Here is a 26701-nt window from a genome sequence, read left to right as displayed (position 1 = left end):
TATCTCAGTTCTTCCTGTCATTTGACTTGTGATGACTCTCAAAGGCCTCATGCATGATGGAGGTGGCATTCCACAGGGTGTTATACAGGTGTACATCCTTTGCCCCAGACTACTAGTTATCCTCACAGAAGATTGACAGAGGATTGGTTTCTTTGGAGGGGGGTGGGGGGAAAGGCAGGGTAGTAGGGAGGAGGAAGAGCAAAAGCCAGGCTTGTAGGGAGGGCTGAAAGAGGAGTAGTTCCAAGCTTTTTCACTCCGTTAAGCAAATGGCTGCCAGGATTAGCTAATATACTGCGGCTCCACGTCCTGCAGTCACAACAAGAACATGTAACTATAAGGCTGTTTGGTCCACACTAAGCTAAATTAAATGGATACTTCATATGCTTGAGCTTTACTTGTGAACATGGATTTTTAAGTTTCATCTCGGGTACAGGCAGCAAATACACTTACTACTTGCACATCACTGACATCTTTAGAGCTATAGAAACAAGCATTAAGTAAGGATTCTGAATTTACCTCATGCTACAGTTTTTGACGTACCTTTTTCATTGCATGATCTAGAAACGCTCCTATCTTCACCTGTGTAATAGTTTGATTGTTGATACGAGAATGCAAAACCTGGACAACAAAGGTTTTATTTTTATTTTTTTTTAAACAACTGAATACGTTTTACAATATATATCTACATGGGTCATTAAAGTCTCACTTCCCTAAGTCTTCTCTTTAAAAAAAAAAGAGTGGGGGGCAGGGGTGCGGAGGAGATACTGTTCTAAACAGATGATGTGAACGTGTAATGATTAAAGCAGCCCATCTCCAGAAATCAGTATGAAGGACTAATCTCAGCCTGAAGTTACCACCTTGGTAGAATATGGTAGTTATCTGAAACCCCAAGATGATGAATCATGTCAAGTGACTGTTAGAAGTTTTAAAAGAAAGTGGTAATTTCGAATAGTAAATTAAATTTCCTACTCTGTGTGGTTTTAGTCACCATTTGAAATAAGTCAGACAAACGTTATGCTGAGTGACAAGTTCTCCCTTTCTCCAGCCCTGTTAGAAAGCACCCCTTTTTTAGAAGTACTGATTGGCTTGTGATAAGTAATCTTTTAAATATCAGAACCTTTCATGTTCTGAGTAATTTTTTTAAGGCAATAAAGGGGAGAACTTTAAAACAGAAGAGAACCAATGAGAAAATGCCTCTTACTTGTCTTGCTTGATCATCCGGCATCTTGAATTTCAAATTTAGGTTACTGTCTAGCTCCTTGACCAGTATGTTTAGAGATTCATTGTTACGAGCATCAGTAATGGAAGAACAGTCTGGTGCCTGGGTTTCTCCATGCCCAACAATATCTCTTGGGATACTCAGGATTGGCTGGATTCTAACAATAAGCAGAACCAAGACAAATTAATAGCACGTGCTGCGTGTCCCTGATCTGTAAATTTAAGATTCAGCTATATATCAACTGACAAGCCTCACACTGTAGACTGCTACAAGACATGAGCTGCACATCAGAGGAGTTCAAGGACCACCCTTCCCTTGAAAAGTCATTAATAAATAAGGTCTTTACTTTCCATTTTAAAGCACAGAATACCGGTAAATAACAGACAATGCAGTAGATATAAGACACAGGAGGTCCTCATATTATGCCAGTAAGGACTGTATGAAGTTTAGGACTAAACAAATGTGAAAAAGAAAGTGCTGAAGTTTTTTAAACTGAAGTTTGATTTCAAAAACATCAAGAGGTAGCCAAATTATTTGGGAAGAACATTCTAAGTTGAACACTGTTTTTAATTCAAAGGAAGCTTCAGGACATTTGTGGATAGGAACCTTTGGTTTAACGTATGCTTAATACCAGAATTACACTGACTAGGAGAAGAAAGCTTTCTTGTTATCACTATTATAATGTTAAGTGTTTATTGCAACATAGACACATTTTTTTTTATCCTATGTAACAACAAATATTACTGACTATTCCACAAGTAAGCTGGTTTCCTACTTCTGCCCCAAAGAAACGAGCCAGGGCTTTGCACTCCTAATCATTTTTTTTATATTTTCTGGTCTTCACAATTTTCTGTTATTGTAACTAAGGCTAAGAGGATGCATGCAATCTACAACAGCTAATTGTAGTTATGAAACAGATACCTCATTTTCTCTCTCAAGGTCTTTTTTATTTTTAAAAATATGATCTACAAGACATTCAGACTTATGCTTAAATCCTCATTCTTTGAGTAATACCGTAGATATTTCATAAATTCACCTTGTACGAACAGTCAGGGAAGAATCACCATGAATTGGATCTGACTGTTACAGCAAAGATGACAATAAAACACTCTCCTTCTGTGGAACAGCCAGAGAAGGCGGTCCAAACACATCTGTACTGTTGATTACTAATTGCAGCCATCCTCTCCAGAAAGAAAACACTCATTAAGAGAGTGTGAAAATTTACAAATATGATTTTAAAAAATCAACACTTGCCTGAATCCCCTATTTTCTGGGGGCAAGAAGTAAGTTGGCAGTTCTTCTGGATCAGGAATTTTGGGAAAAGATTTCATGCACTCTGTTCGCTGAGGCCAAAGAATATGCTGTTTGTCCTAAGGGGGAAATGAATTATTTTTTTATTATTTGACCAACATTTTAAATATTCTAATTAACAAGCTAGTAAGAACATAAGGAAAAGTATGGAGAAAAAAAAATGCAGAGATCTTTAAAACTATTATTTTTCCATCTTTTGTGGACTATAAGCAGTTTAGTTTTCTATCTTTACTCAGCTGTACTGCTTTATTTGCAGCAGATATTTACAGAGGTGACTAAGAACACCACCCTCTGATGTAGTGGAGTTTCAAATGATGGGAAACTGGTACAGAGACACTACAGAGATGCTTCTATGTTGAAGAAATTCAGAATGCTACATTCTCCAGTGCTGCCACACATCAAAACTGCAGCCCAAATGCTACTAAGTTTCACATAAACAAGATCCAATCTTTCACAAATCCTCTTTGAAAGGGCAAAGCTTGGCCTCTTCACTCACTCTACTGGACTCTACGCTCCACACTGACACAATAGAACGAGCAACAGGAGAAGACTGCAAGGACTGGCTGTGGTGGCTTTGGTTCGCATGAAGATCCAAATTCACAGATGTCATACTAGAAGTTGAAGAGTCTTCACCAAACTAGAAACAGCAGAAAACCAATATTTAATAAAGGAGACTATATTACGGCTGAATTTCTGTACATTATTTTTCCCCCCCACTACTTCTGTAGGTAAGCTCATTGATGAGCTGAAATTTGGATAGCAGAAAGAAAATAAATGGAAATCTAAGCCTCTTGATCCACTCACACCATGGAAAAGTAATATTCATGTTGTAAATAAGTCAACAATGAAAACACAAGTGCAAATCAATTAAAAAAATGCTTAAAGGTACCAAGCAAACATTTCTAATAGACCACAAACAAAACCTACTAGACTGCATAGCTCTAGTTCAAGTCAGAGTTACCAAGACTCATGGCTTACAAAATTATCTTGATAATCTGAATTTATAATTATTATAATAGGAAGAACATCCATGAAGAAAACAGAAGAATTATTCCTGCTTCTTAAACTACTTAAGGGGAAACTCCAGAACATACTCCACATGGCAAAATAAGTGAAACCATAATGTTTATCTGAAGTTTTAACACAGCAGCGGTTTGCCTGGGTGGCTGTTGTTTTAGATTTTCAGTATTAGTATGCATGTTGTTCCCAATACTCCTGCCACAGACATCCTTGCTGTGCTGTCTAATTCAAGGTATACAATCAGCAACTACTAACAAAACCAGGCTAACACCTTATTTTTGGGCTGCAAAAGCACTCACTAGATTCAACACCACTGAGTTCTGCTCTTCCATTTGTTAATTGCTTATGGCAGGTTTGTGCTCCTTCTGGTAGGAAAAAAGATTAAATTGGAAGAGGCATGCAAAAGTTGTGTAGCTTGAGTCATACGACAGTGTAATAAACAAAAGAAACTATGATCCATTTTAAGGCTGTTGGGATAAGTGATTAACACAATATTATTTTAAGCACACTTCTAAGCTGCTACGTTGGAATATCCTTTCCACTAAAGAGTAATTCTTGTTCCATATAGCACATGTACATTAGAAATGAACACTAGAACACTAACTCCTTAGAAAACCTTTACCTCTTGATTAACACTAGCTGCATAATGCTTTTTCCTGTCCTCTCTGAAGGAAACTGAGTTGGAAAATTAAAAATTATGCTTCTGATAGCATGTCTGAAATGGAGTATATTTACGTAAGAGAAATCTGTAATTCCTCAAGTGAGGATTTTTGTTCTTCCTCAAAAGAAAAACTTGGCTGTTCTGTGCAGGTTGAAAAAGCAAAGGAGCCAATATAGAAGTGGCTGGTTAACTCACAGGAAACTAAGACTTTGGACTAAAATAAAGTTTTTTGATTCAAATAATTCTAACATTTCTCTTTTCTAAGCACAACTAAGTCTTATACAATAAATGATCTAGATTTCTATAACCCAGTCTATCTCAGCCTGTATTACTAGGAAAAGAAACTAGCACTAGATACTTCACACTCTGGAAAAGACACTAAATGACTTCTCACTATAATTAACACACTCAAAGCTAATCAGGCAAATGGGATGCAAGTTGAAGCAGTGGTATCAATTCACAAACCTGGACATATTCCACATTTTCAAAAATGTCTCCGCGGTGATAACGAACAGGCTGGTCCCACTGGCAGTGCAAACTATGCTGCTGGTTGCCCAGTCTACAAATCTGATGGTTCCCTGCAGAGCACAAAACATTTTTTCTACTATGTAAGCAAGGTTTCCAAGGAGACAAAGACAGCATACAATCAATCCCTCCACCCCCAGTTTGGTCTCAATCCTTTTTATTTATTTAATCAACACAGAGTAAACTCTGTCTTTGAATGACTCAGAAAAATCCCTGTTCAAGAACATACCACAATTCCTTTTTTAAGAAGCAAAACACAAGAGCCATGCAGGGCCATCTTAATACATAAAGGAGATACGTCCTGACATTAATCTAAATATGTGCTATTCTTCATCACTATAATGAGGATGAACTCTAAGAAGTTTTACCTAATTGAGCTTCTTTTGCCATCTGTGTCTCGTGAATGATGTTCCTCAAGATTTGTTCCTCCTGGATGAGCTTGTACTTGTCTAAAACATCTTGTTGCCTAAGGTAATGGTCATGCTGCTTCTGATATTCCTTCAATTCATTTAATGTTCGCTGAAGTGATCTTGAAAATTCAACAGTAGAAAAGATTTACTTTGAACCTTTTTTAAAATACCAGCTTTTCCTACAGTGTTGCACATTTTCAACTTTGGGTTTCTTGAAGTATTCTTATGAATGAAAGTTGAAAAATCATTATTCTATTTGAAGTGTAAATAATTGCTGCAACAGAACAATAGAAGTGAGACTGTATGAATTGCCACTAGGATGCTGTTTTAGTTACCTATGCTGGGCTTCCAATTTTTGCTCAAGTTTTTGCTGACATAGGACAGCATGCTTCCTTTTTACAGCTTGCTCAAACCCCGGTTTGGCCTGTAGAGCATGATCGTAACAGAGGACCGAGTGGTTGTACTCTCCAAGCATCTGAAGAATGATCGAGAGAGAGAATTAGCCATTGCTTGATAACATTTAATGAAAAATACTCCACTCTTAAAGAAGTCATTAACTCAAATTTTAATTTGTGTTAACAAGCAGCCTCTCATTTCTGAAACTCAAGTCACTGTATCATCTGCTAGAGAAAGGCTGCAGGAGAATTTCCCTGGGATTTATTTCCAAGCGTAGATAAAAACCTCTGTTGAAAGGCAGACTTTGGACGAAAATATCTTGACAGAATCTTAAATATTAAGTGTGAAATGCACATGGAACACAAGACACATTGTAGAAGAGCAGAGCATTACAAATCAAGCTAGAAAGATTAAGTAATATTCAGTTTTCTACAAGTCTTGGAAAATAAAGATAGTATTTACTGCGTATATATTTCCCAAAGTGTAATAGCTGGTAAAGAAGTCACTGTAATCCAGAGCTGCATGGACCACAATAGCTGCATCTGCAGAGAAGTGAGCCCGGTGCAGAATATTTGCCAAATTTACCAGTGCAATATCTTTGTTTTGCCTAAAAGAAGAAAAAATAATGAGAAGAAAAAAAGAAAACTCGGTCCTTAAAGAAAGTCAGACTATGTAAGAATCATGCATAAGGACACATTTATTCATCAGTCATATATTAAATATGTAATTTGATAAAAACGTGTCTAAGCTATATATATGCCTAGTATAGCACATAAAGACTATGGACAAGTAACAGGGATTATTCCTCAGGATACAGTTTTAGAAACTAAAACCTGCTTATACTAATTAGGATAACTAGAGAAGAAATCTGAAAAGACATATTTATTAGCAATTCTTACCTTGAAGAAAAATGCAGGGCACGCATGGCACATTCTACTACTTGGTATGGCTCATTCTTTATTCGCCAGTAAAAAGAAGCCATATTATAGAGTACCCAGGAAGAGGAGTTCTGCAGTAAAGAGAAACACATGAACTGTACTAACTACTAAGACATGAACTAAAAGCTTATATCGGGACTTTAATTACTATGGGATGGAAAGCTGAGCACCAAACTTCCTCTAAGTTATCCTCTTCCTCTGGAAAGCTGCCATTTGGCAATAGTGATGAATGTTCAGGAAGAATGAACTAGCATATAAATGTATTAAACAGATTTCAGTACTATTGTTTCTTCTTTGTTCTTTCAGTACCTGCATTTTTGTTTAAAAGCCCTTATTACCTTGACAGAGCAGTGAATATGACTTGCCAGACCATACCAATGTCATTAAAGATGACAGTAAGTATCTATTTACTGGCTTTGCTGATGCCTTTTCCTACCTTTGCTTGCCTAGCAGAAAATGTTTTTAGTCTGCCTTTTGTAACTTAAATGTAAACCAAAGATGTATGTGCAAAACTAGTACTGGATTCGATTGCAAGTCAGGCATACCTAATCTTGTGAGACCTTTCTAGCACTCTTTTGTGCATACAGAAAGATTAGAGTTTCGTACCTTCATTAGCCCGTCATAAATACGATGACCTATTTCCTCTATACTTCTTCCCAGCCTCCGTGACAAGTATGTGAAGATTGGATCTTCTTTAGGTAGCAAGGGTGCGGAAAGATTAACTCTTTCTTGGACACCCTAAAAAAAAAATTGAGTAAAGGTATTTGCTGACACTTTAACTAGAAGTAGAGAAACAGACTCAAGAGCATGACTCCCAGGAAAATTTAGTGTTTTATTATTTCACATTCCTATCATCCTTTCATATCAAGATCTTAGGGACTTGACAGGATAATGTCACCTTTGACAGATGAATAATATATATTACTATAGACAGACAAACTAGAAGCAGCCAAAAGCAGCCTCTGCTTGTGAATGCTATAGGAGAAATACTAATTTCTGGTAGCACTGTGTATCCAGCAGCTACTGACTTCACTCATGATCACTGAAGCACTTAACGTTTGTCAGGCTACATGCACACTATTAGAGTATCCCTACATCTCCTCTTTCTTCCTTCATGAATGACAAATGTACTCCTTTCAAAAGTACATCCAGACCCAGGAACAGAGCCAAAAACCTTCAGTTCCTGTTTGTATGTAAGAAAATCCTTATTTGTAGATAAAGTGCTATTTTAAAGACTTGTAATAAAATAAACACGAAGGTATAAGCACTAAAGCTGTGTCTGCATTAGAAAATTTGCTTTGTATTAGCAAATTAATTTACTAATTATCTTTTACTAAAGTAAAAAACTAAAAAAAAAAAACCAAAACCCTTTCTACTAGTAAAGAACAATTATCTCATCCTCTGGGTTAGGGCTTGGCATTCAGATACCAAAGAGACCATCAAGCATGTTAGGAGCTACTAAGAAGTCTGCAAACAATTTTCTGACCCTGAATCTTTATACAGTTTAACGACTCTGTTCAGCACTCTCCCATTTTCAACTGAAACAATTCACAAGTTAGAAGCATTTCCAATGGAAGTTACCATTTTACTAATGAAACGTGTTATGAAAACAAAATACTCAATTTTCCTAAAAAATGCCCTGTATAATAAGGCAAACAGTAACAAAAGAGAAACAGGATCTGTGTATCTGATGGAACTGTCCTCCTATAAGCAGGTGCTTTAATTGGGGCACAACTGTGCTTTTAGAAAAACGTCTGAAACAGTCTTGAAAGATTACAATACCTTTCAATCTTGGCTGAGAACTGCCAGTAAGAGTTTTCTATTCCTCTTCCTGATGGAGAAAAAACACATACTTGCATTTGCTCACTTACCCGTAAGTGCTGAAAAGCATGAATACTGTATGGAAGATCTAGAACTTTTGTACAGTCTGGCTGCTGTAGGTCTGGAGGCACTGGTGACTTTGTGTCTATATAGTCTTCAGGGCTGAGGACATAACAACATAACACAGCAGACTCCAGATTAAAATACTACTAAAGCTCATAAGAGACAGTACTGTAGTCAACAGACACTGTATTCCGAATTGACCATTACAAAAATCCCATGTTTGAGCACAGCAGACCATTTCTGATGTCTTCCCAGATTTCAGTTGTATCAGGATGTCATCACTACAGGATAAAGTAAATAAATTTCTGTATGCTTTAGAGAGAACATCAACATTTGGATAGCCTCCAATATGTATCAGCATCAACCTAGTGTACCACTACTATGATTAATGATCTACCCGCCAGGCAAATGGCAACACATACAGATTAGAAGACTCTCCAACTGAAACTAACAAACCCCAAGTATTAGTGAAAAGCCCAAATGAAGGTATCTGAGGATAAAATTATTTTTTTCCCCACTTTGAGTACTCATCTGATTATGTTAAAACCCATGAAACTACAGAAACACAGCAGTCAGCCCTGAAGACGCTACCAATGAAGCTGTCAAGCTCCCTACCAGTGTCAAGCAGACTGTCCACACATCATTTACTTGCTAAGCACAGGGCATGAAATATGACCAGAAGGTTCAACAGCTTGGTAATCAACAGAATTTCATTCAAATTTAAGTCAAGACAGTTTCCACTACAGGAAGTATACATCTAGCTCAGAACACTCAAACCACACTCAAGCAAATTCAACCCCCTTCTACATGATGCACTTCAGTTTAATTCACATGTTGGGTCATATCAGTACAGAATTACAGCAGCAGAACTGACTGGGAACCTGGGAACAGAATGGAGATGTTTCAGAGTAGGGCTAACATGGGCCGTTTGGGGGTGACAGCATTTCTGTGTTGCACCCTTTTATGATTAATGTCAGAGGTTGTTTCAATTTTATTCCACGCTAAACATAAAATAAAACAATTGTCATCTAAAGAATAGTCAGTGATAGTATTTTTCTTTTTACTTGCATTTAGAGGTTTTGTTCATTTTCTCATTCAGTAAAAATCTTAAAATAGAAAGCATCTCATTACCGGATATCTTTGCTCTCTAAGGTGATGTATGTGCCATCGTATAGATCTAGGTCCCCCAAGGGCACCTTTGCTTTAATGCAGTCCGGATCCTCTTTATTATGCCTTTGTTCCAGCCCTGTGTCTCTGTCCTCATTTTCCTCTATATGAATCTTTTGAGCAACTAACTGTTTCTGTAGGAATAAAAAAAAAAAAAAGGAAACAGAAGAATGTATACTGATGAAAGCAAACCCTACGGATGCTAGGAGTTGAACAGTCCAACTTCTTCCTTAAAACAAAGTCTATCTAAAGAAATTCTAAAACGCTCTTCACATTTTGGGAATATTTCCCTACATTTTATAACATCTGTAGGACTTCTTTTGATTTAGATGGAATATAAATACTTTCATTAGAGATAATATGATTTGAACAGGCCCTTATTTCTCCTGCTGTACCTAAAAAAAGGGCTAATAGCATTCCAAATTCATGGTAGGCCACTCAAAAAAAGAAGAAACAATTGTTAACAGCACGTCAACTTTTCTGTATTTGAAGCCTTTTCCTCCACTGTAAGACCTCATGGAAATAACATTAGAGATCGAAGGGTTAAGAAGTTAATTTTTTTTGCAGTGTGCTACGTACAACTGAGGTGGCAGGTTAATGCAAGGACTGAGACTAATTTCTATACATCAGCCCATCATGTGCCTTAGGAGCTACCTTTTGTGCCATAAAGCTCACCAGCGCTAATGACTATTAACAGTGAATGGACTAACGATCTGTCCCAGCAGAGTAAGCTGTATCTAATTCTCACCCAGATCTGCAAATTGTAAACCCATTAAATATCATAAGGATTTGTGTATGTTGAAAAGAGAAGAACATTTGCATTTTTAAAGCCACACATTTGATTACACACTATGCAATACTAGAGAGATATATAGTAGCAACTTGTGCAAGATCTTACAATACATAATGTCTGCTAGAAGTCATTTGTATGCCACAAATTGTGCATTAGTAATTTCCAAGCCCACAACCCATGTCCTTTTTTTGAAAGGCTTACAACTATTGTTCCACCCATAGCTAGAATGTCCACTACCACAAAAATAACTATACCTCGATGAGAAAGACTGGCTGAATACAGTCACACAAGGGGCAGTCCTGCTAGTTTTAATCCCTTCCAGTGCTCCCATTCACCTAAAGCTACCCCTGGTGCTCATCTAACTTCTCAGTGAGCTAGTTGCACTAATTTGACAAAACCAAAGCTGGCATAAGAGAAAGCAGTGCATGGCCAGAAGAAAGGCCGTGAGCTGTTAGCTTGCCCAGCCCATATTATATTTAAACTTTAGTTTAAGTTATCAGTTCAGGTTCATTAAAGCCCTTTTTAGAAGGGTGTTCTCAGACCGTTTTTCAACAATAAATGGGCTTGAATTAAAACAGAGCTGACCTGCTCTGTATTCTCCTGGAATATAGTAGTTTGCAACAGAATCCAGTATCTAAATGACTTGACTTAAAACGTTAGGATTTATGGATAACAGGGAATGATGCAACTGAGGACAATGATAACCAGTTGAGCAAACTTGAGGCACAAAATTCTTGAGATCTGAAGAATTCTTCATCCTTTCACTGAAGCAGAATTACACCAATAATGACTTCTATTCCCCATTTAAATCTAGCACTAAAAAGCCAGTGAAAAAAATTCTGCATTTTCAGAAATCAGTTAGTATTTAATATTATACTTTACCTCCAGTTCTTTGAGGTAGTTAACTGTTGTTTCTTGTCTCATGAGTATTACCAAATCATGTGGGTTCCTCAAGTTCATTGGTGAATCCACCTGCAAGACATTTCAACAGTCCATCACATAAGGCATTCTCCTAATTAGAATGATTTTAAACGGAAAGAAGATATGTACATTCAACTACAGTTTGTCTGTTCAGAGGTTTTCTGCTGACTCAGCATTCATAATAAGTCCATAATTTAAATCTGTACTTCAAACAACACTGTTATTTGAGAATCCAAAGGAGACCATGCTTTGATTTTAAACCTCTTTTAATTTTTTCAGGCATACAAATTCTAAGTGTAAGAGGCAAGTAAATTTCTCACAACAAACATTACTAGGAGCACCCACTGCTGAAATACTAGATACCTTCTATTGCAATCACAAAAAAACCACCATTTGATAGATTTAAAACTCCTCCATTTCGTCCCTCAATAGGCATAAAGTACTTCAGCTTCAAGTCAACTCCTCCACGCAACTGATTTAACATACCAGCTTAGCGTTAAGATCTACTGCCTTCAGGATTAAGACATAAATGAACAAAGTGAAGGGGCAGGCAGATGAAGACTAAAAACTCTGTTACAGAAGACGGTGCTACAGCTTCCATAGCTATGCACAGGAGTTGGCAGCTCAACGAAGAGCAACATCATAGGTAAGTCACAGACAAGAGTGGTTATACACCAGATCTTTACTGGTCCCTAACTGGGCTCAGTAAGCCATGGCACTTCACAGCTGGAATACCCCAGCCTCGTCCTCGCACCAAATCAGTTCTGCTGCCTGCCTGGGTGGCAGAAAGTCACTGCAGTGTCTTGGTGCACGAACAGCTGAGCTGATCAAAAGGCTCACCACAGTCAAAAGACTCACCTCCAGGCTTCCACCCCGCTCCCTCGAGTCTGCCAGTGTGATATGAGTTAGTCCTGCGTGTCAGCTCTGGTGCCCACCAGGCTCTCTTGGGAGCTAACCCAAGCTCTGCAGTTGAACGGGACCTAATTCCCTATCAGTTGCTTTACTTGAATTAGTAAATTAAATTAGCTCACGGAGGATTCATTGAGTATGAGAACAGAAGCAAGGAAATGGACAGTGAATGTGTGATCACAGGAACGGTGACAAGGACAGCAAGATCTTGCATTTTTAACATAATGACTGTTACAGTACACTGTCTACACCAAGATGTTCCTGGATCTGCTCAGTTTCCATTCACGCTTTCAGGATACGGAGATAGGTACTGCATAAAGATGTAAGCACTACCTGTGCGTTAGCGCTGATACCTCTACAATGGCTGTCCACGATATCTATCCAAGCTCGGTGACATTACAATTTAATGGAAAAGTTTGCCATATATACACGCACAGGAGAACCTCCTGAGCTCCAGGTCTTCATTTTTTGTCAATTTTCTAAACAACCTGGACACATTTCTGGGACTCTCTCTTATTGCAGAGAACTGCATCTCCAGCAGGACAACAGCAAGTTTCCTGGTCATCGTGTGCCCTGCCAACAGATCAGGCCTTGAGCCATGTTCTCTTGGCTGTGAGTCAGTGAAGAAGCTCAGATCTACTTTCTTTGGACTACTGACTATGAAGTCTATGTTCCTTGCAAGCCTCCCTGCTGAGTGAGGATCCTGTCCTCCAAGATGAAAACATTTGGCCCTTTTATCCCCCACCTCAAAAAAACCCTAAAGGTGGTTTTGGCTACATTTGGCTAATATTCCTTTCCAATTCAAAAGCTGAACTGCTTCTTTTAGTATGGAGCCATTTTCATGGGTGGCTACTGACAGTCCAAATACTTACACATAACTTTTTCTGCCTTAGCAAATCAATTCTCTTATATCACCAGATGAATAGAAAACGATGGGTGCTACTGACACCAGTTAATTTTTACAACATGGATTCGGAGATTATGAATTTAACTGTTGTCAATAAAGGATGACCAAGTATCTGCAATGATCCAGAGAAGCACAAAAAATACCACGTTAAAAGAAACTAACAATGCTGTTAGTTGAGGTACTGAAGTCTACAGTCGTATTTCATATTTTCTCCTGTGGGCTCCACCTCACTTTGAACTGGCTGCACACAAACCCAGAGTTATGCACTAAATGTAGCACTTTTGCTAGAGGCCTCATTTGCTTGAGAAAATACTGCAAGCGAATGAGAGATGAATTGGCAAAGAAAATAAGGGGAAGTTTTACTGTGTTTAAGGCACATAACCACCCATTCCAAACCAGCACCGTTCCTCTGACATGTAAAGGCTGCGTGCACACTACACTGTCACTGAGAACAAGGTCAACTATCAGCTTCCCTTTCAGTGACAAACTGCATCTGGGGAGAGACTTTTTGCAGAAAATTACGCTGGCATCTCCATTTAGAAAGCTTTATTCTGAAAGATGAACAATCTCAGCTTATTATTCATTCAGAAACATATTCAGGGACAGCTGCTGGTTTTAACTTTTGATAAAACACCCTCATGGAAGTTAGGTTTGAATTTAGTGTTTGGGAATTTGAAGTGGTATGTTACCTATCCAGCATGCATGGGTTGACAGAAAAGCAACGCAACAAGTACCAAATTCTTATCAACTATTACCTGGCAGCAGAAATCAAAGTGACAAAAACAATCAAACAGCAGTGTCGCTGAATTAATGCATAAAGTTGTGTCAACCCATCAGGAAATCAATCTCAAGTCAAGCAGCATGCATGGTATTTTTTAGATTTTCACTTCTGGATCTCACCTCCATTTGTCATCAGCAAACGAGCACTTTCTAATAATAGCAAACCCCTTCAATCTAGTAGAAAGTTTATATTATTAAATAACCTTAGCAGTGCATAAACCAAAAGCTCTAAAACCAAAACTTTAGTAGTAAATCCAACCTTACATTTATTTAACTTGATCATTTCTGACACTGAATGTTCAAGACTTCCACTGCAGAAACTATCAGAAGACTATCTTTAGCTCCTACAAATAAAGCCCCATTTTAGGTGCAATAATTTCAGAAAAAGAACTTGAACGGAAAAATTAAGCAATGACACTGGACATTCATGCAAAGTTTGAAGCATGAGCCAGCACATTCGATGCATTCAGAGCACTTTTGGCAGCTTATAAAAGTGAGCTGAATATACTGTATCAGTTCTTATACTCTTCAGTTTATACATTTATAATATGAAGGCATTATGAAATGATAACTGAGGAAATAAAAAGCATTCAGATCTACAAAAAATGTGGTATATGACAAAAAGTAAAACATGCCTAATTGAAAATCACAGGAGAGCTTATAAATTCATGCCTGCAAAGGAGGAAAATAATGCCAACTTGGCCTTCAACAGACATCAAGTTTGGAGGATGACTGTGCTCAAGCATTTTATAAAGTGCAGTTTCCTGATCTCATTAGATTGGTCAAAAAAGTAGCCCTGCTGTCAAGCAGGGGAATCCTCTCTTTTCTTACTACCTTTAATTTACAGCTCCACTGAGAAACAGGCCAGTGAGTTCAGCTGAAAAATAACTTTAAAGACTAAACATTTAGTTTTCAGCTAGGTCAGCAGGCTAGTCTGAATTGGCCTCAGGTGAGCCCTTCATCACCCCCCACTCCATAGCCACAGCCAGGTGGCTCTCAAACTGCAGCCTGTTCCTGTCAGATCCAGCTAGCAATACCGTCCAGACTTCTGGTTCGTCATCCACCTTTTTACAACGTCCCTCCCCAGATCAAACATGCTTTCTTTTACAGTGCCAGCCACCAATACTTCATTTGCCATCGAGGGCAGTAATGTCATCTCATGAGGAATTTGGCACGGTGAGTAGGTAGCAAGCAAAGATATGATCTCCGCATAATCTACACAGCAGAGGTAACAGTAAGCACCAGTGGTAAGGTAAGTGGGCAGCAGCACATGCCGAAATAGAGAACGCACACTCTGAGCCCTGCAGAGCTCCCCACTCGGGTGCTCACACTTTACCCTGTCCTTGCTGCTGGTGCTCGAGTGCCACCTACCACCTTCCTGCTTTCCACTGCAGCCACAACCCAAACCCCAGAAAATTAAACCCTGAATAAAGACATAAGACATGCCAGAACCTTCCTGTGGGCTGCCACTTAGAAAAATTCAAAAACACAAAACACCCCCCAAAGATTTGGAAAAGCCCTCAAGAGCTTCATTCACCTGTGAAATAATTCTTTAGTCAGAAATACAGTAGCCTAAATACAATGTATTTGATGAATACCTGGAGACTTTTCTGGATTACATCCCTTCCTGCAAGAAAAAGACTCTAAGTAGATTTTAGAAGACACTGGTTTGATTCAGTCTCATTACAGCTCTTACAGACACTTGGTGCTTCTAATAGTCACCCAGAGACTGATCTGGCTGTGGAAATACCTCCAGTTTCAAGAAAGTATCTAAAACAAAACAAAAGACTGGTTCCACCAGAGAAGTTCTGCATAAAATATCAACTAATTTTTCTTTTATTTATGTCTGTTGCTTTTCCAGAGTTGAACTACATCTTCATGGCATCCATTAGAGAAATTAGTTCTTTAGACAGAAAACAGTAAGCAACATGAATAGTACTGGATCACTTTGAGGAAAAAGCACACTATATCCACAGTTGCATGTGACCTTACGGTACAAAAGGTATGTATTTACTAGCTCATAGCCATAGCTCCCCTCTTTTATGACAGCTCAAGTATCTGCTGTACTGAAAGCCTCCTGCTGTGAAATAAAGGGCATATGTGGCCCCCATCTTACTGAGCTTCATCAGACTTGCTGAAAACAGTCTTGGGACCCCTGGAATGAGTAAGTTTGTATTTGTCCCGAGCACTGCTGAAGATGTGTGTGGTACAGTGTTTGCATTTAATGTCAGTTTCTAAACAATTAACTATAAGGAAAACAGAACAAAACTTTGGTCTTGGAACTAGCATAGGTCTGACTTCAGCAGTTAAAACCTTACTAGAGGGCAGGCGTTATTGCAAAAGCTGTCATGCTTTATTTCAGCACTGAAACAGCTGCAATTAAATACCCTGGTGTTTGTTCTCAGGTCCTCTTTTTTACCTTAGGATTGAATCTACTGCCAGGCAGCACCTGGTCTTACTTTAGCATGCTATACCCTCTTCCCTGCACGCAGAAAGCTGCAGATACACTCCCTGCCCCATGTTAAAAACCACTTCACATTTGATGCTTCCTGTCACATTTAAGACAGGAGCTGAGGATGTTACCATAAATTCAAACTGCATTAGAAATGGTATCTTCGCTTTTATGTGATGCAGGACATCGGCCTGCTAATACTACAGACCCTTCAGACCTTCATGCAAAGCCTGTTGTGCCTCATCATCTGATTGGGGGAGTCAGACAAGCGAAACACAGACAGACGCTGTGATTTAGCTCATCTTCTGCAAAATGTAAGCAACTTCCCACAAGACTCTGCGGGGTGAAATGGGATAGGCACAGCGCGTGCTGACAGTAAGCTGAGTGGAGAGTCTTGCACCTGAACAGATGCTTGTTCCAACTTATTTTACCTCAAAGCATTAGGCTGATGGCAAAGCACCACATTCATTTAGTCTTCCTCCAAAGCACTGAAACTGTGACATTCAAGTTGAAGTGCTTGAAAGGCAAGGATCTGACTTCAATTCAAACACAGTAAACACGAAAAAATGGTGCTGAAAAGCTTTCCTTGAACCTCTGACTGGCAGAAAGCCTGCCAGTAAGCCACTTTTAGAATAAAGTGTTCTCTGTTTAACTTTGTCCAAAGGTGAAAGTCTCTTTATAAAGCACAGCTCAAATTTATTCACTGTCACAAAGTACACCAAGAACCTGATTCAACAAAAAACCAAACCAAACCAAGACATCAGAGTTGAATCAAACCCTGAAGTTTTAGAGAGTCCTCTGTGTTCCACCTACATACACCAAAGTCTCTGAATAATTAGACTTCTAAGTTTTGCCAAATCTTCTGGTATATTTTTTGCCATGATCCAGTTACATTGGACCAGGAAGTAAGTATTGAAAATGATTGTCAATAAATGCTCCAGTCAACTATTTTTAGGTAAGGCTTTTTTTAAAGAACTGTGGAAATCCCCCTATTAAGTGAGGCACAGGAACACCAAAATCAGAACAGCGAGTAGTGCCTCTACCCTAAAGGCGTTCCACTGCATGCAGAAAGCCGATTATGACAGAAAAAAGCTGGAAAAGATACTACATCAAATGACAGCATACAGCAAAATGGGCTCCTCATTTGTTTTATAGGCTTGTTTAATAGATACTAGATCTTTTGTCACTGTACTTGGAAAATGAAGGCTTTTCCCACTTAAATAGGCTGGAACTCCTTGCAATCTCAAGCGAAAGCAAAGGAACTAGAAATCAGTATTTGCCTTTTTGGTATATTCTTGCTGTCTTGAAATACTTTACACTTCAACATGATGCTAACCATGGCATTTCTGAAAAAGCCACAAAAAATTCTATATAGGTTTCAGTGCAAGACAAGCTACAAAACTGGTAAATATATGCTTTGGCTTATCCAAATGATGAGCTGGGTGTGTCAGAAGATACTTGTTCCAAAGGATGTCATTGAAAAATTCACACAGAAAAATGACATTGAATTAAGCTTTTCTAATAAGTATTGAGGCATTTAAAATCTTACTGCTGCAGAACCTGTTAACAAACAGCATTATTACGTGTTTGGATATTACTAAGAGTAGCAGTGCTACAGGGAAAACTGACATTTTACACACTTGCAGCACATTTAACAGTCCTGTGGACTTCACTCTTTTGGGCTCTGATGGGGCCTTCACCCAAACATGTGCTTGGGCCACTTCCAGGCTATCCTTTTGCTATGAAACGCTCAATATGGGGAAGGCATGCCTGGCACCAAGCACAGCTTTCACCACTGAATAATCAGTTTTGAACAGTTGATTCATATCATCTTCTCAGTTTGTCCTACCCTTATTTAAAAAGTGATGAAAACAGACAAGAGGCCAGGAAATCGAAGGATTTGAGGATGTTAAGAGAAATGGGACCTGGGAGCCACTCTGTGCCTGGAAGACAAAGGCCACATGGAAATGCCAGGAGTGGGGGAGCGAACCGGACACTGTGCCTAAATACAGCCAGAGCCACGGCTGGGGCCTTCTGGAGTTACAAACAGAACCACTTCTGTGTACATTACTATGCCGGGCCAGATCCAGGCATTTTTGTATTAAAACTTCACTGTCAGCAGTCAAATCCTGGCATAAGATTACCTGCTAGACTGCAGCAGGCTGGGAGGCACAGGCACCCACAGCTGTGTTTCAGCAGCTCTTCGGATCTGCCTCAGCTCCTGCACCTCAGGTGCAAATCCTTCACTGCTGAGTTGAGAACAGTGAAAGGTACTTCACCACCACCATCACAAGAACAACAAAACCTGCATTTCTGACTGCACTCCACATACAGGCCACCACAAGGACTACTTTCATCCAATCTGGATCTAGCTGTGACCTTCACGGCAATAAAGAAGGAGGCTGCGCTCCCCTGCGAGTGAGGTTCGGTTCCAGGTCAGCAGCACCCCATCAGGAACAAGGACATTAAGCATCTCAGCCATTCACTGGCCAGAATGTTTAGGTTCAAATGAAAAGGCAGAAAATCTAAAGTGAAGTTGTTTGGGTTTTTATTTTTTAAATTATTTTTCACACTAGAGGCCTAAATCTCACAGTTTTTTGGTGACCAAGAGAGAATTTTTAGAACACAAGTTTCCCTTGTCCTGGGATAAGCTGACCTATGCTTCAAAACCATCATGCTTCAGCTTGCCACACCCTGGGGCTGGATGACATCTAATGAACTGTAGTAGACCCACACCAATCTCCAGCCTGGGTCTCTTTGCACTCACTCATAAAGAGGCACTGGCAACTGTTTTGGGGAAGGCATGCTACGACATTCAGTAAGAACAATTTTTTAATTATTTTTTTTCAGCACACAACAGACTCGGAAGGATAAGAAATTCAGTCAAGAAAGAGGACATATGGCCAAGCAAACTAACCTTTAGAGAAAGAGCAAAGCAACCATCTACCTGTCATTTTCAAGATACAACTGAGTGACTGCTTAACATATCACAAAAGATGCTTCTGTAAGCAGCAAACAGCTTTTTATTTGGCTGCACTAGATTTTCAGCTTTCCTTGGTTTTGCATGGCTGCTTTTCCTCTAGGCTTGGGTGTATGGACCACTGTTCTTATCTCAACCTGTTAGCACACACATACAGTTAGCTGGCAGACGTCAGTAATGCATTAACCAACTCTAAAACCATCCATGAATCATTTTGCCTTGCTGCAACTTGAGGCACACTTGCTTTCAAACCCACAACCAAATTAACAGCTGTTTGGTAATATTTCCTCTGTATACTTGTACTAAGCCAGAATGAAGCACAATACTGCACTGCAGGAAATTTGGATGGTGGGTTTATCGAGCGGCTAGTCTCCTTAGCCCTGAACAGGCTAACCAGCATTGCTCATTCATTCCCTTCTCTACATCATCTCTAACAAACCTCAAAACACATGGCAACACACGGAAAACAAAACAACCTTTTGCCACCTCAGATTCCTTGCCAGAGGCTCTCTAGTCCTAGCAGCACTTTCCCAGCTCTGCTCTGGCCTGTGAGGTTTCTTTGCTTCTTTAGCTACTCAGAACTAACTTTTTCAGCATTTTTAGTAGACCACATAGAGGCAGTCATTTGAGTCCCCACCAGCTTTCTCAGTTATTACCGCCTCCATCAAGCAATCTTTAGAAAGACCCTGCCTCAGCTCTGATATGTCAGATCTCTGAAAGATAACAGCACTTGGTCCCCATCAGTAAAGCCACAAATGACTACTGAAACTGCTTCCTGCACTGCACTTAATCTGTCAACTGCCTGTCCTCTCTTTACACTAAGTTTCTCTCTTCTCTTGCACACTAATGTTTCTGTAGAGTTGTTAGTTTCCCTGCTGGTAGACAAGCACTGTCTAAAATGAGTTATACATTAGCCTGAACTTTATACCACGAGTTGTGAAATTCAAAGGCTTATAAACATGTGCACTGAGCAGATATAATCTCACTACAGACACAACTACTCAGTCCCTGGCTTTGCAGTAACACATTTGAAAGTGGACTCAGACTAAAGGAAGAATACAAACTGATCCAGAGAATGATGTATTTGACCCGAAAACAGGCTACTAGAGCAACAGATACAGCTTGATGACTCTTCTCTTGATGGCTTACTGAGACAACGAAATGTTAACATGCACTGCTGGGAATTAATTTGTTTCATCAGTCAGAAATTCTCACTAGAAACTGGAACAGTCGGGCCTACTTAGCAAACACTCCCATTTACCAGATAAGATCTTGCTGATACACAGAAAATTGCTCAGTTTGTGTTAATTTTGCCAGTCCTGCCAGGTTGTTGTATCACTGCGAACTCCAGCTCAAGTCTCAGTCAGGGCACTGCTAGTGGTCTTAGGCTGCAGGAAAAACAATCTCACTTGAATGGAGTCTCATACTAAAGGCTTACACCTTTGCTGCACTGTAAGGAGAAACAGCTAACAGAGTTTAGGGCAATAATATAAAATATTCTCACCCTTCTTCCCTCAAACAGATTCTAGCTATTATATTTTGTATATAGGCCAGGATCTGTAACTTCTGCTTTTAGCTCACCATCCATAGCGTACTCTGGTAATAAAGAAAACAAGGCTCACAGTAGCAAACTAAAAGCTACAGGGAAGTCACTGGTGTTCATCTGGACATCCATAGCCAGTGTCTCATTTAGCAGGGGGAATGTCTGGGTCTTACTACCACCGAAGTTTTGCCCACATCTTATTTATATGGGCTTCATTCAGATAAACTGAGGTAGTCCAAGTGAAGATTAAGTCTGTCCCTCCATAAACATTTAAAAGTGTGTTTCAGATTGCTCAAGAATGGTAATATATCTAAAATTAAATAACATAAATACTAATTAATACCACCACTCCTAACCACCAGACAGCATTAGCCACTTCCAGTTAGAAACTGCTGTGCTGGAAGTGCTGCAATCAGCAGTGCAAAGTCCAATAGTGGCTGATCACCAGCAGCATCCCTCAGGGATCAATATCAGAGCCAACACTGTTTAATGTTTTTACTAATGACAGGGAAAAAAAAGAACCTCAGCAAGACTGGTGTCCTCTGCAAAGGCAGGGCAGGAATTACCACAGTGGAAGGCAGGGCTGCAGTTAGGAGAGCTGGATAAATAGGCTGACAGGGAACTCATTAAGTCAACAACTGCAAGCACAAACCCAGTGGCTGGGATGCAACAGCCCTGTGCAGCAGGAAAGGCTGGGGCTGAGCAGAAAACAGCTTTGCAGAAAAGGATGTTTGGGCTTTCGTGGGGAAAAAGTTGGTGATGAGCCAACAGCGTGCCCTTGCAGCTAAGGCAGCCAGCTGCATCCTGGGCTGCAGCAGCAAGGCTAGAGCCAGCAGGGCGAGCGGAGTGATTACCCTCCTCCACCAGGGACCCATGAAAACACACCTGCTTCAGCTTCCCCTCCCTGGATTCAAGGCCAGCAAAGCCCATTTGAAGTGGTGAGGGGCCTGGAACACCTAACACACAGAGTGGCTGAGAAGCAGGCCGGCTCAGCTGCAGAGGGATATTGCTGCTGTTTTCAGTTTCCTGAAGGCAGGATACAGAGAAGATAAAAGCCAGGCTCTTCTTGAGGTGCAACAGTTAGAGGCACTGTACATCTGTTGCTACATGGGAAATTCTAATCAGAAAATATTAAAAAAATTTCATACCCAAGGCAGTTGTCCACTGGACCAGGTGCCCAGCAAGGCTGTCAAATCCCCATCCCTAGACACAAAATTCAGCCCAGTAGGACCCTCAGCAATGGGATCTAGTTGGCCCTGCTTTGAGCTGTAGGACAGGTTGTGTTACTCTGTGACCCTACTTAGGTTATCGTGTTCAAACCAGTAGCAGTTTAAATTTATTCCAAACGTGAGTCTTGATTTCAGAGCTGTCTTCTGGGAGGCAAGAAGCTCCAAAATTCAAACTTGTGCTGCTGCGCAAGCAGCAAGAACTAGCACAATGGATCGATACTTGGATGTTCAAAGGAGGAGGCTAGAGTGCTATGGGAAAACTTGATGTGACAATATTTTTCTACAAAACAAGGGTTGATTAATTAGAACTAGGAGCCAGTGACTGACAACACTCTATGTACACTGAGAAGCTGAAATGCCAGACACTGCAAATTAACACAAGCAGCCGCACAGCTGAAGAGTTTGACACAAACATGGGCAACAGCCCCCCTAAAAATGCACGAAGTAAAAACAGCTGGAAAGAACGACTGAATGGCTAAGTGTTCTGGTGAAAATACAAGTTCTCATGATAAATACCAACATAATGAAGAATATTCTGAGAAATCAAAGCAAAGGGATACTCTGCAGGGAAATTTTAGGCTTATGTTCTGTTAATAAGTACTTAGGTCCTGGTATTAGAAAAAGGATAGCTCAAATATTTTGGAATATTGTGGTTCTACCAATGAACTGACAAACCAATTATGAACCATCCCATTGCCAATGCATCACAGAATACCTCCAGTTGGAAGTGACCCCTAAGGATCATCAAGTCCAACTCCTTGCAGGACTACCTAAAACTAAAACATATTACTAAGAGCTTCATCCAGACACTGCCTGAACTCGTCAGGCTTGGTGCTATGACCACTTCTCTGGGGACCCTGTTCCAGTGACCGACCACCCTCTCAGAGAGGAGCTTTTTCCTAATGCCCAATCTTAACATCCCCTGATGCAATTTCATTCCATTTCCTTGCATCCTGTCCCGGGTTACCAGAGAAAGACCAGCACCTTTCCCTCTGCTGCCTCCCTTGAGGAGATTGGTGAGGTCACCCCTCAGCCTTCTCTTCTCCGAGCTGAACAAACCAAGTGACCTTGGCTGCTTCTCTTAAGTCTTATCCTCAAGACCTTTCACCATCTTGGTCATCATCCTCTAGATACACTCTAATAGCTGATATCCTTACATTGAGGCATCCAGAACAGCACAGATACTCGAGGTAGGGTCACACTAGTGCAGTGTAGAGTGAGACAATGACAATTCCTTCCTATTGCTGGACAATAGAGATTATATGTTGGTTTTGCTAATAACTGTTGAACCACAATTACGTTTTGTCATTTAAAACAACATTCAAGTTCACTCCAGAAAATGCCGACTCTTTTCATTCTCCAATATACAAGTAAGTGGAAAAAAATGAAATTCAGAGGTGCTCTACTGGGATGGCAGTAGTGACAAATTTAAGTATCATTTTCACAAGAGCCAAGGAGATGATAGTAATTAGATACTGACATACATCACATTATGAAAATTCACTGGACAATTGACAGCACTACATTGCAGCTATTGAAAAATCCAGAGCCTCGTATTCCAAGCAATACCATATTTATAATTTGCATTTCTTTGCTGGAAACGTATGGATTAATTTTGACCATACAGGTAAGTGATGTTATTCCACAGACACTGCTTTATCACCTCAGCTATAGACATAAAGAACTTTATACATGGAGCATGGGAACGCCCCTACTTAAAAAGCATTGGTAACTGTAATAGAATAGTTTACTGCATAGCAGTGGTACAGTGGGAGCTTCTACCTGTACCATCAGTTAACTGACATAATAAAATGCTATTTCTTACAATCAGTGCTGAATTTAGCTAATCAAATTTTCAAGTCATTTTAGCTAATTAGATTTTTTCAAGTCACAGCTGCTTTTCATGAATAATCAGAATCAATACTTGACCCAAGTTTAATAATATACAATTGATACACACATGCACAGATGCTTCCAGACTATCACTGTATACTCTTATCACTTCCCTGCTACATGAAGTGGGAAAGGGGGTGAGACAGCACTGGAAGTGTTGTCACTCATTAATTTACGATTAACTAGAGTGAGAGAGTACCTGGATCCACACAGCTGAAGTGCCTGAGAACAGTAAGGACAGCAGGGGCTCTCTGCAGAGAGCACCAGTTCCACTCGTCTGAGGACCCTAACGCTTTCTGACAGGAGACTTGACCAAAAACTCTTATGAAAGGAAGGAGATGTTAACAGACACTCTTCTCTCCAGCTTTTCCATGGGGGGGAAGGCCACACCGCCTGCTACACCGATTAACTCTTCCACTGCAGAGGGAAACCGATCCGGCGGTTCTGCCTAAAAGCACAGCAGGTACAGCGTGCAAGTGGATTTCTGGTGCTGCTCGCCTTCCGACAGATGGAGCAAAGCAACCAAGAAAAAGCTCGAACGCGAAACACGCACCGCCTCCCTCAGCGCCTTAGCGAGAACGAGGCACCGCCGGTACCGAAGACGCTTTGACTAAACCCACACCACCACTGCCCAGCGGGCACGGCGTGGCTCTGCGCCAGGCAGGCTGCCCGCCGCCTCGCTTTCCTCCTCCCAGGGAACGAGCAGCAGCAGGGCGGGGATGCGGGGAATCGCGAACTGGCCCGCAGCCGGGGCTGCGCCCGCCGCCGGGAAAGAGCCCGGGGCCGGGCCGGGCCGGCAGCAGCCGCGCGAGGCTCACCGCGCGCGTGGCGGGCCGGGCCGCGGTCCCGCCGCCTTCGCCACCAGAGCAGGGCCCCGGCCCGTCGCGCTGCAGGCGTTCAGCGGCCGCAGGCGTTCAGCGGCCGCAGGCGTTCAGCGGCCGCAGGCGTTCAGCGGCCGCAGGCGTTCAGCGGCCGCAGGCGTTCAGCGGCCGCAGGCGTTCAGCGGCCGCAGGCGTTCAGCGGCCGCAGGCGTTCAGCGGCCGCAGGCGAGCACCGCCGTCGCTGCTCGACACACGGTTCGGTTACAGCCCGGCCTCGGCTCTCTCCGACCCGCCGACCCCTCCCCGGGGCCCCGGCGACTTCCAGCCACGTTTCGCGAGCGACACCGTCTCGCCGGGGGAGACACCCGTGCCGGGGCCGCCGGGAGCGGCTGCAGCAGCTCTCGGACAGGCGCGGCTTCGCCCCGGTCCAACGGGCCACGTCCGCCCTCCCCTGCTCCGGCCAGGTCAGGGCTGGGGGTTAACGGCGGCGTGGGCAGGGGCTCTCCCTGCCGCCGCAGCGGGCCCCGACCGCCGGGGCGGGCGGCTGCGGGAAGCTCCCCGCGCTCCCGGGCCGCTCACCTGCTGCTGGATCTTCCCATCCTCGGTGACCACCCAATGGGTGGTGGCGGCGGCGGGCCGCGTCCCCGCGGACAGCAGCGAGCACAGGCCCAGGGCCCAGCCGGAGAAGACCCACACTCGCCCCAGCCCGCCCCGCCCGCCCGCTCCTGCCGCCGCCATCTTCCCCAATCCCGGCCTGCCCGCACCACCCGGAAGCGGAACCACGCCGCCGCCATTTTGGGAGGGGGCGGGCGCACCTCCCGCGGCGGGGCGGCCCCGCCTCTCGGCAGGAGCGGGTACAGGCCCCGCGGCGGCCCGCGTTTCCAGGCCGGCAGGCCGGGGCGGCCCCGGGTCGCTGCTTCAGACGGCGCCAGTAGCCCGCCGGCCGGGCCTGCTGAGCGCCCGGCTTGCCCTGCGGCGGCAGCAGCCGCGGGGCGGGGGAGGCCGGGCAGGTTCCATGCGGCAGCACCGCGTACCGGTAGCTCCGCGCACAGCTCAGCTGGCGGCAGCTTAACGGAGCCTGTATGCGCTTGGAGCGGCCCCCGATAAGGGCAGAGCCGCTGTCGGGAGATCAGGGCTGGCTGTAGATGCCAGCAAGCAGCGTGCGCCGCCGCGCCGAACGCTTTCGTTTCAGAGGACGCGTGTCTGCGCAGCGCTCGCTGGAGCGCTCGCCCGGGCGGCTGGCGGAGCCGGTGGAAGGCAGCTCTGAAAAACACGTCGCTCCGCCTTCCTTCAAACGCTTTTCAGTTACAGAGAAAAATTTATAAACTTTTCCTTTCCTGTTTCAGTTAATGCTAAATATCGACCCTGCAGCAGCCGCAGCCGCCGCCTGTTTTTCCCCAGTCCTGAGCGAGATCCAAGAGCTGCCGCACTCAAACTGTGGTCTGACCTTTCTGCGTTTGCAAGCAAGCTGCAAAAAGCTCTGCTTCGGGGGACAGCAGGCTTCCCACAGCCTGTTGGACAGTAAAATTTGTCTGGAACTCAAGCTCATTAAGTAAAAAAAAAAAAAAAAGTTAGTTTACAAATGGTGTCATAGTGGTTAAACTAATGCAAGGGATCCAGTCTCTCTCAGGACAGAGGATATATTCCCACGAGCAGGGTAGTCCCTTACTGCTGCCAGAGTTTTCACATCAGGTGTATTACGGATTTCACATAAAAAACCTCCAGGCCGCTATTCCAAGCCACTCTTACTCTATCATCAGATACTAATAATTTTATTGCACCATCAACAGTGAGGTTAAGACAACGAATGACTTGATTTTCACACAACAATTCCCAAATAAGATTTATGACATGCAGCTTTTGCTGAGTATTTAATTTCCTATGCAAAGTTTTGCATTTAAAAGTTGAATTACTTAAAGTTGAGACAGCTAACGCAGTCTTG

The 26701-nt window shown here is 42.0% G+C and overlaps 1 protein-coding gene across 2 annotated transcripts in view; it reads right to left on the bottom strand.

Annotated features, from left to right (window-relative positions):
• Nucleotides 1–25553, bottom strand: part of TTC17 (tetratricopeptide repeat domain 17) — a 59737-nt gene extending 34184 nt beyond the window's left edge. The window contains exons 1-14 of one of the 2 annotated variants that reach the window (XM_080394240.1): nucleotides 25339–25553; nucleotides 11207–11296; nucleotides 9496–9665; nucleotides 8352–8463; nucleotides 7087–7218; nucleotides 6442–6551; nucleotides 6005–6149; nucleotides 5482–5621; nucleotides 5105–5265; nucleotides 4677–4789; nucleotides 3027–3167; nucleotides 2474–2589; nucleotides 1202–1376; nucleotides 541–618 (exon numbers count right to left, since the gene is read on the bottom strand). In XM_080394240.1, coding sequence (XP_080250366.1) covers nucleotides 541–618; nucleotides 1202–1376; nucleotides 2474–2589; nucleotides 3027–3167; nucleotides 4677–4789; nucleotides 5105–5265; nucleotides 5482–5621; nucleotides 6005–6149; nucleotides 6442–6551; nucleotides 7087–7218; nucleotides 8352–8463; nucleotides 9496–9665; nucleotides 11207–11296; nucleotides 25339–25497 — 1842 coding nt within the window. In that variant the 5' untranslated portion in view covers nucleotides 25498–25553. The remainder of the gene's footprint in view (nucleotides 1–540; nucleotides 619–1201; nucleotides 1377–2473; nucleotides 2590–3026; nucleotides 3168–4676; nucleotides 4790–5104; nucleotides 5266–5481; nucleotides 5622–6004; nucleotides 6150–6441; nucleotides 6552–7086; nucleotides 7219–8351; nucleotides 8464–9495; nucleotides 9666–11206; nucleotides 11297–25338) is intronic. The other variant, XM_080394239.1, reaches the window with a different exon arrangement.
• Between the last annotated feature and the right edge of the window lie 1148 nt (nucleotides 25554–26701).

This window comes from Falco punctatus (genome assembly GCF_963210335.1).
Source record: "Falco punctatus genome assembly, chromosome: 7".
NCBI lineage: Eukaryota > Metazoa > Chordata > Aves > Falconiformes > Falconidae > Falco > Falco punctatus.
Note: the sequence above shows the minus strand (reverse complement) of the source record. Positions and strands in the feature narration are given on the sequence as shown.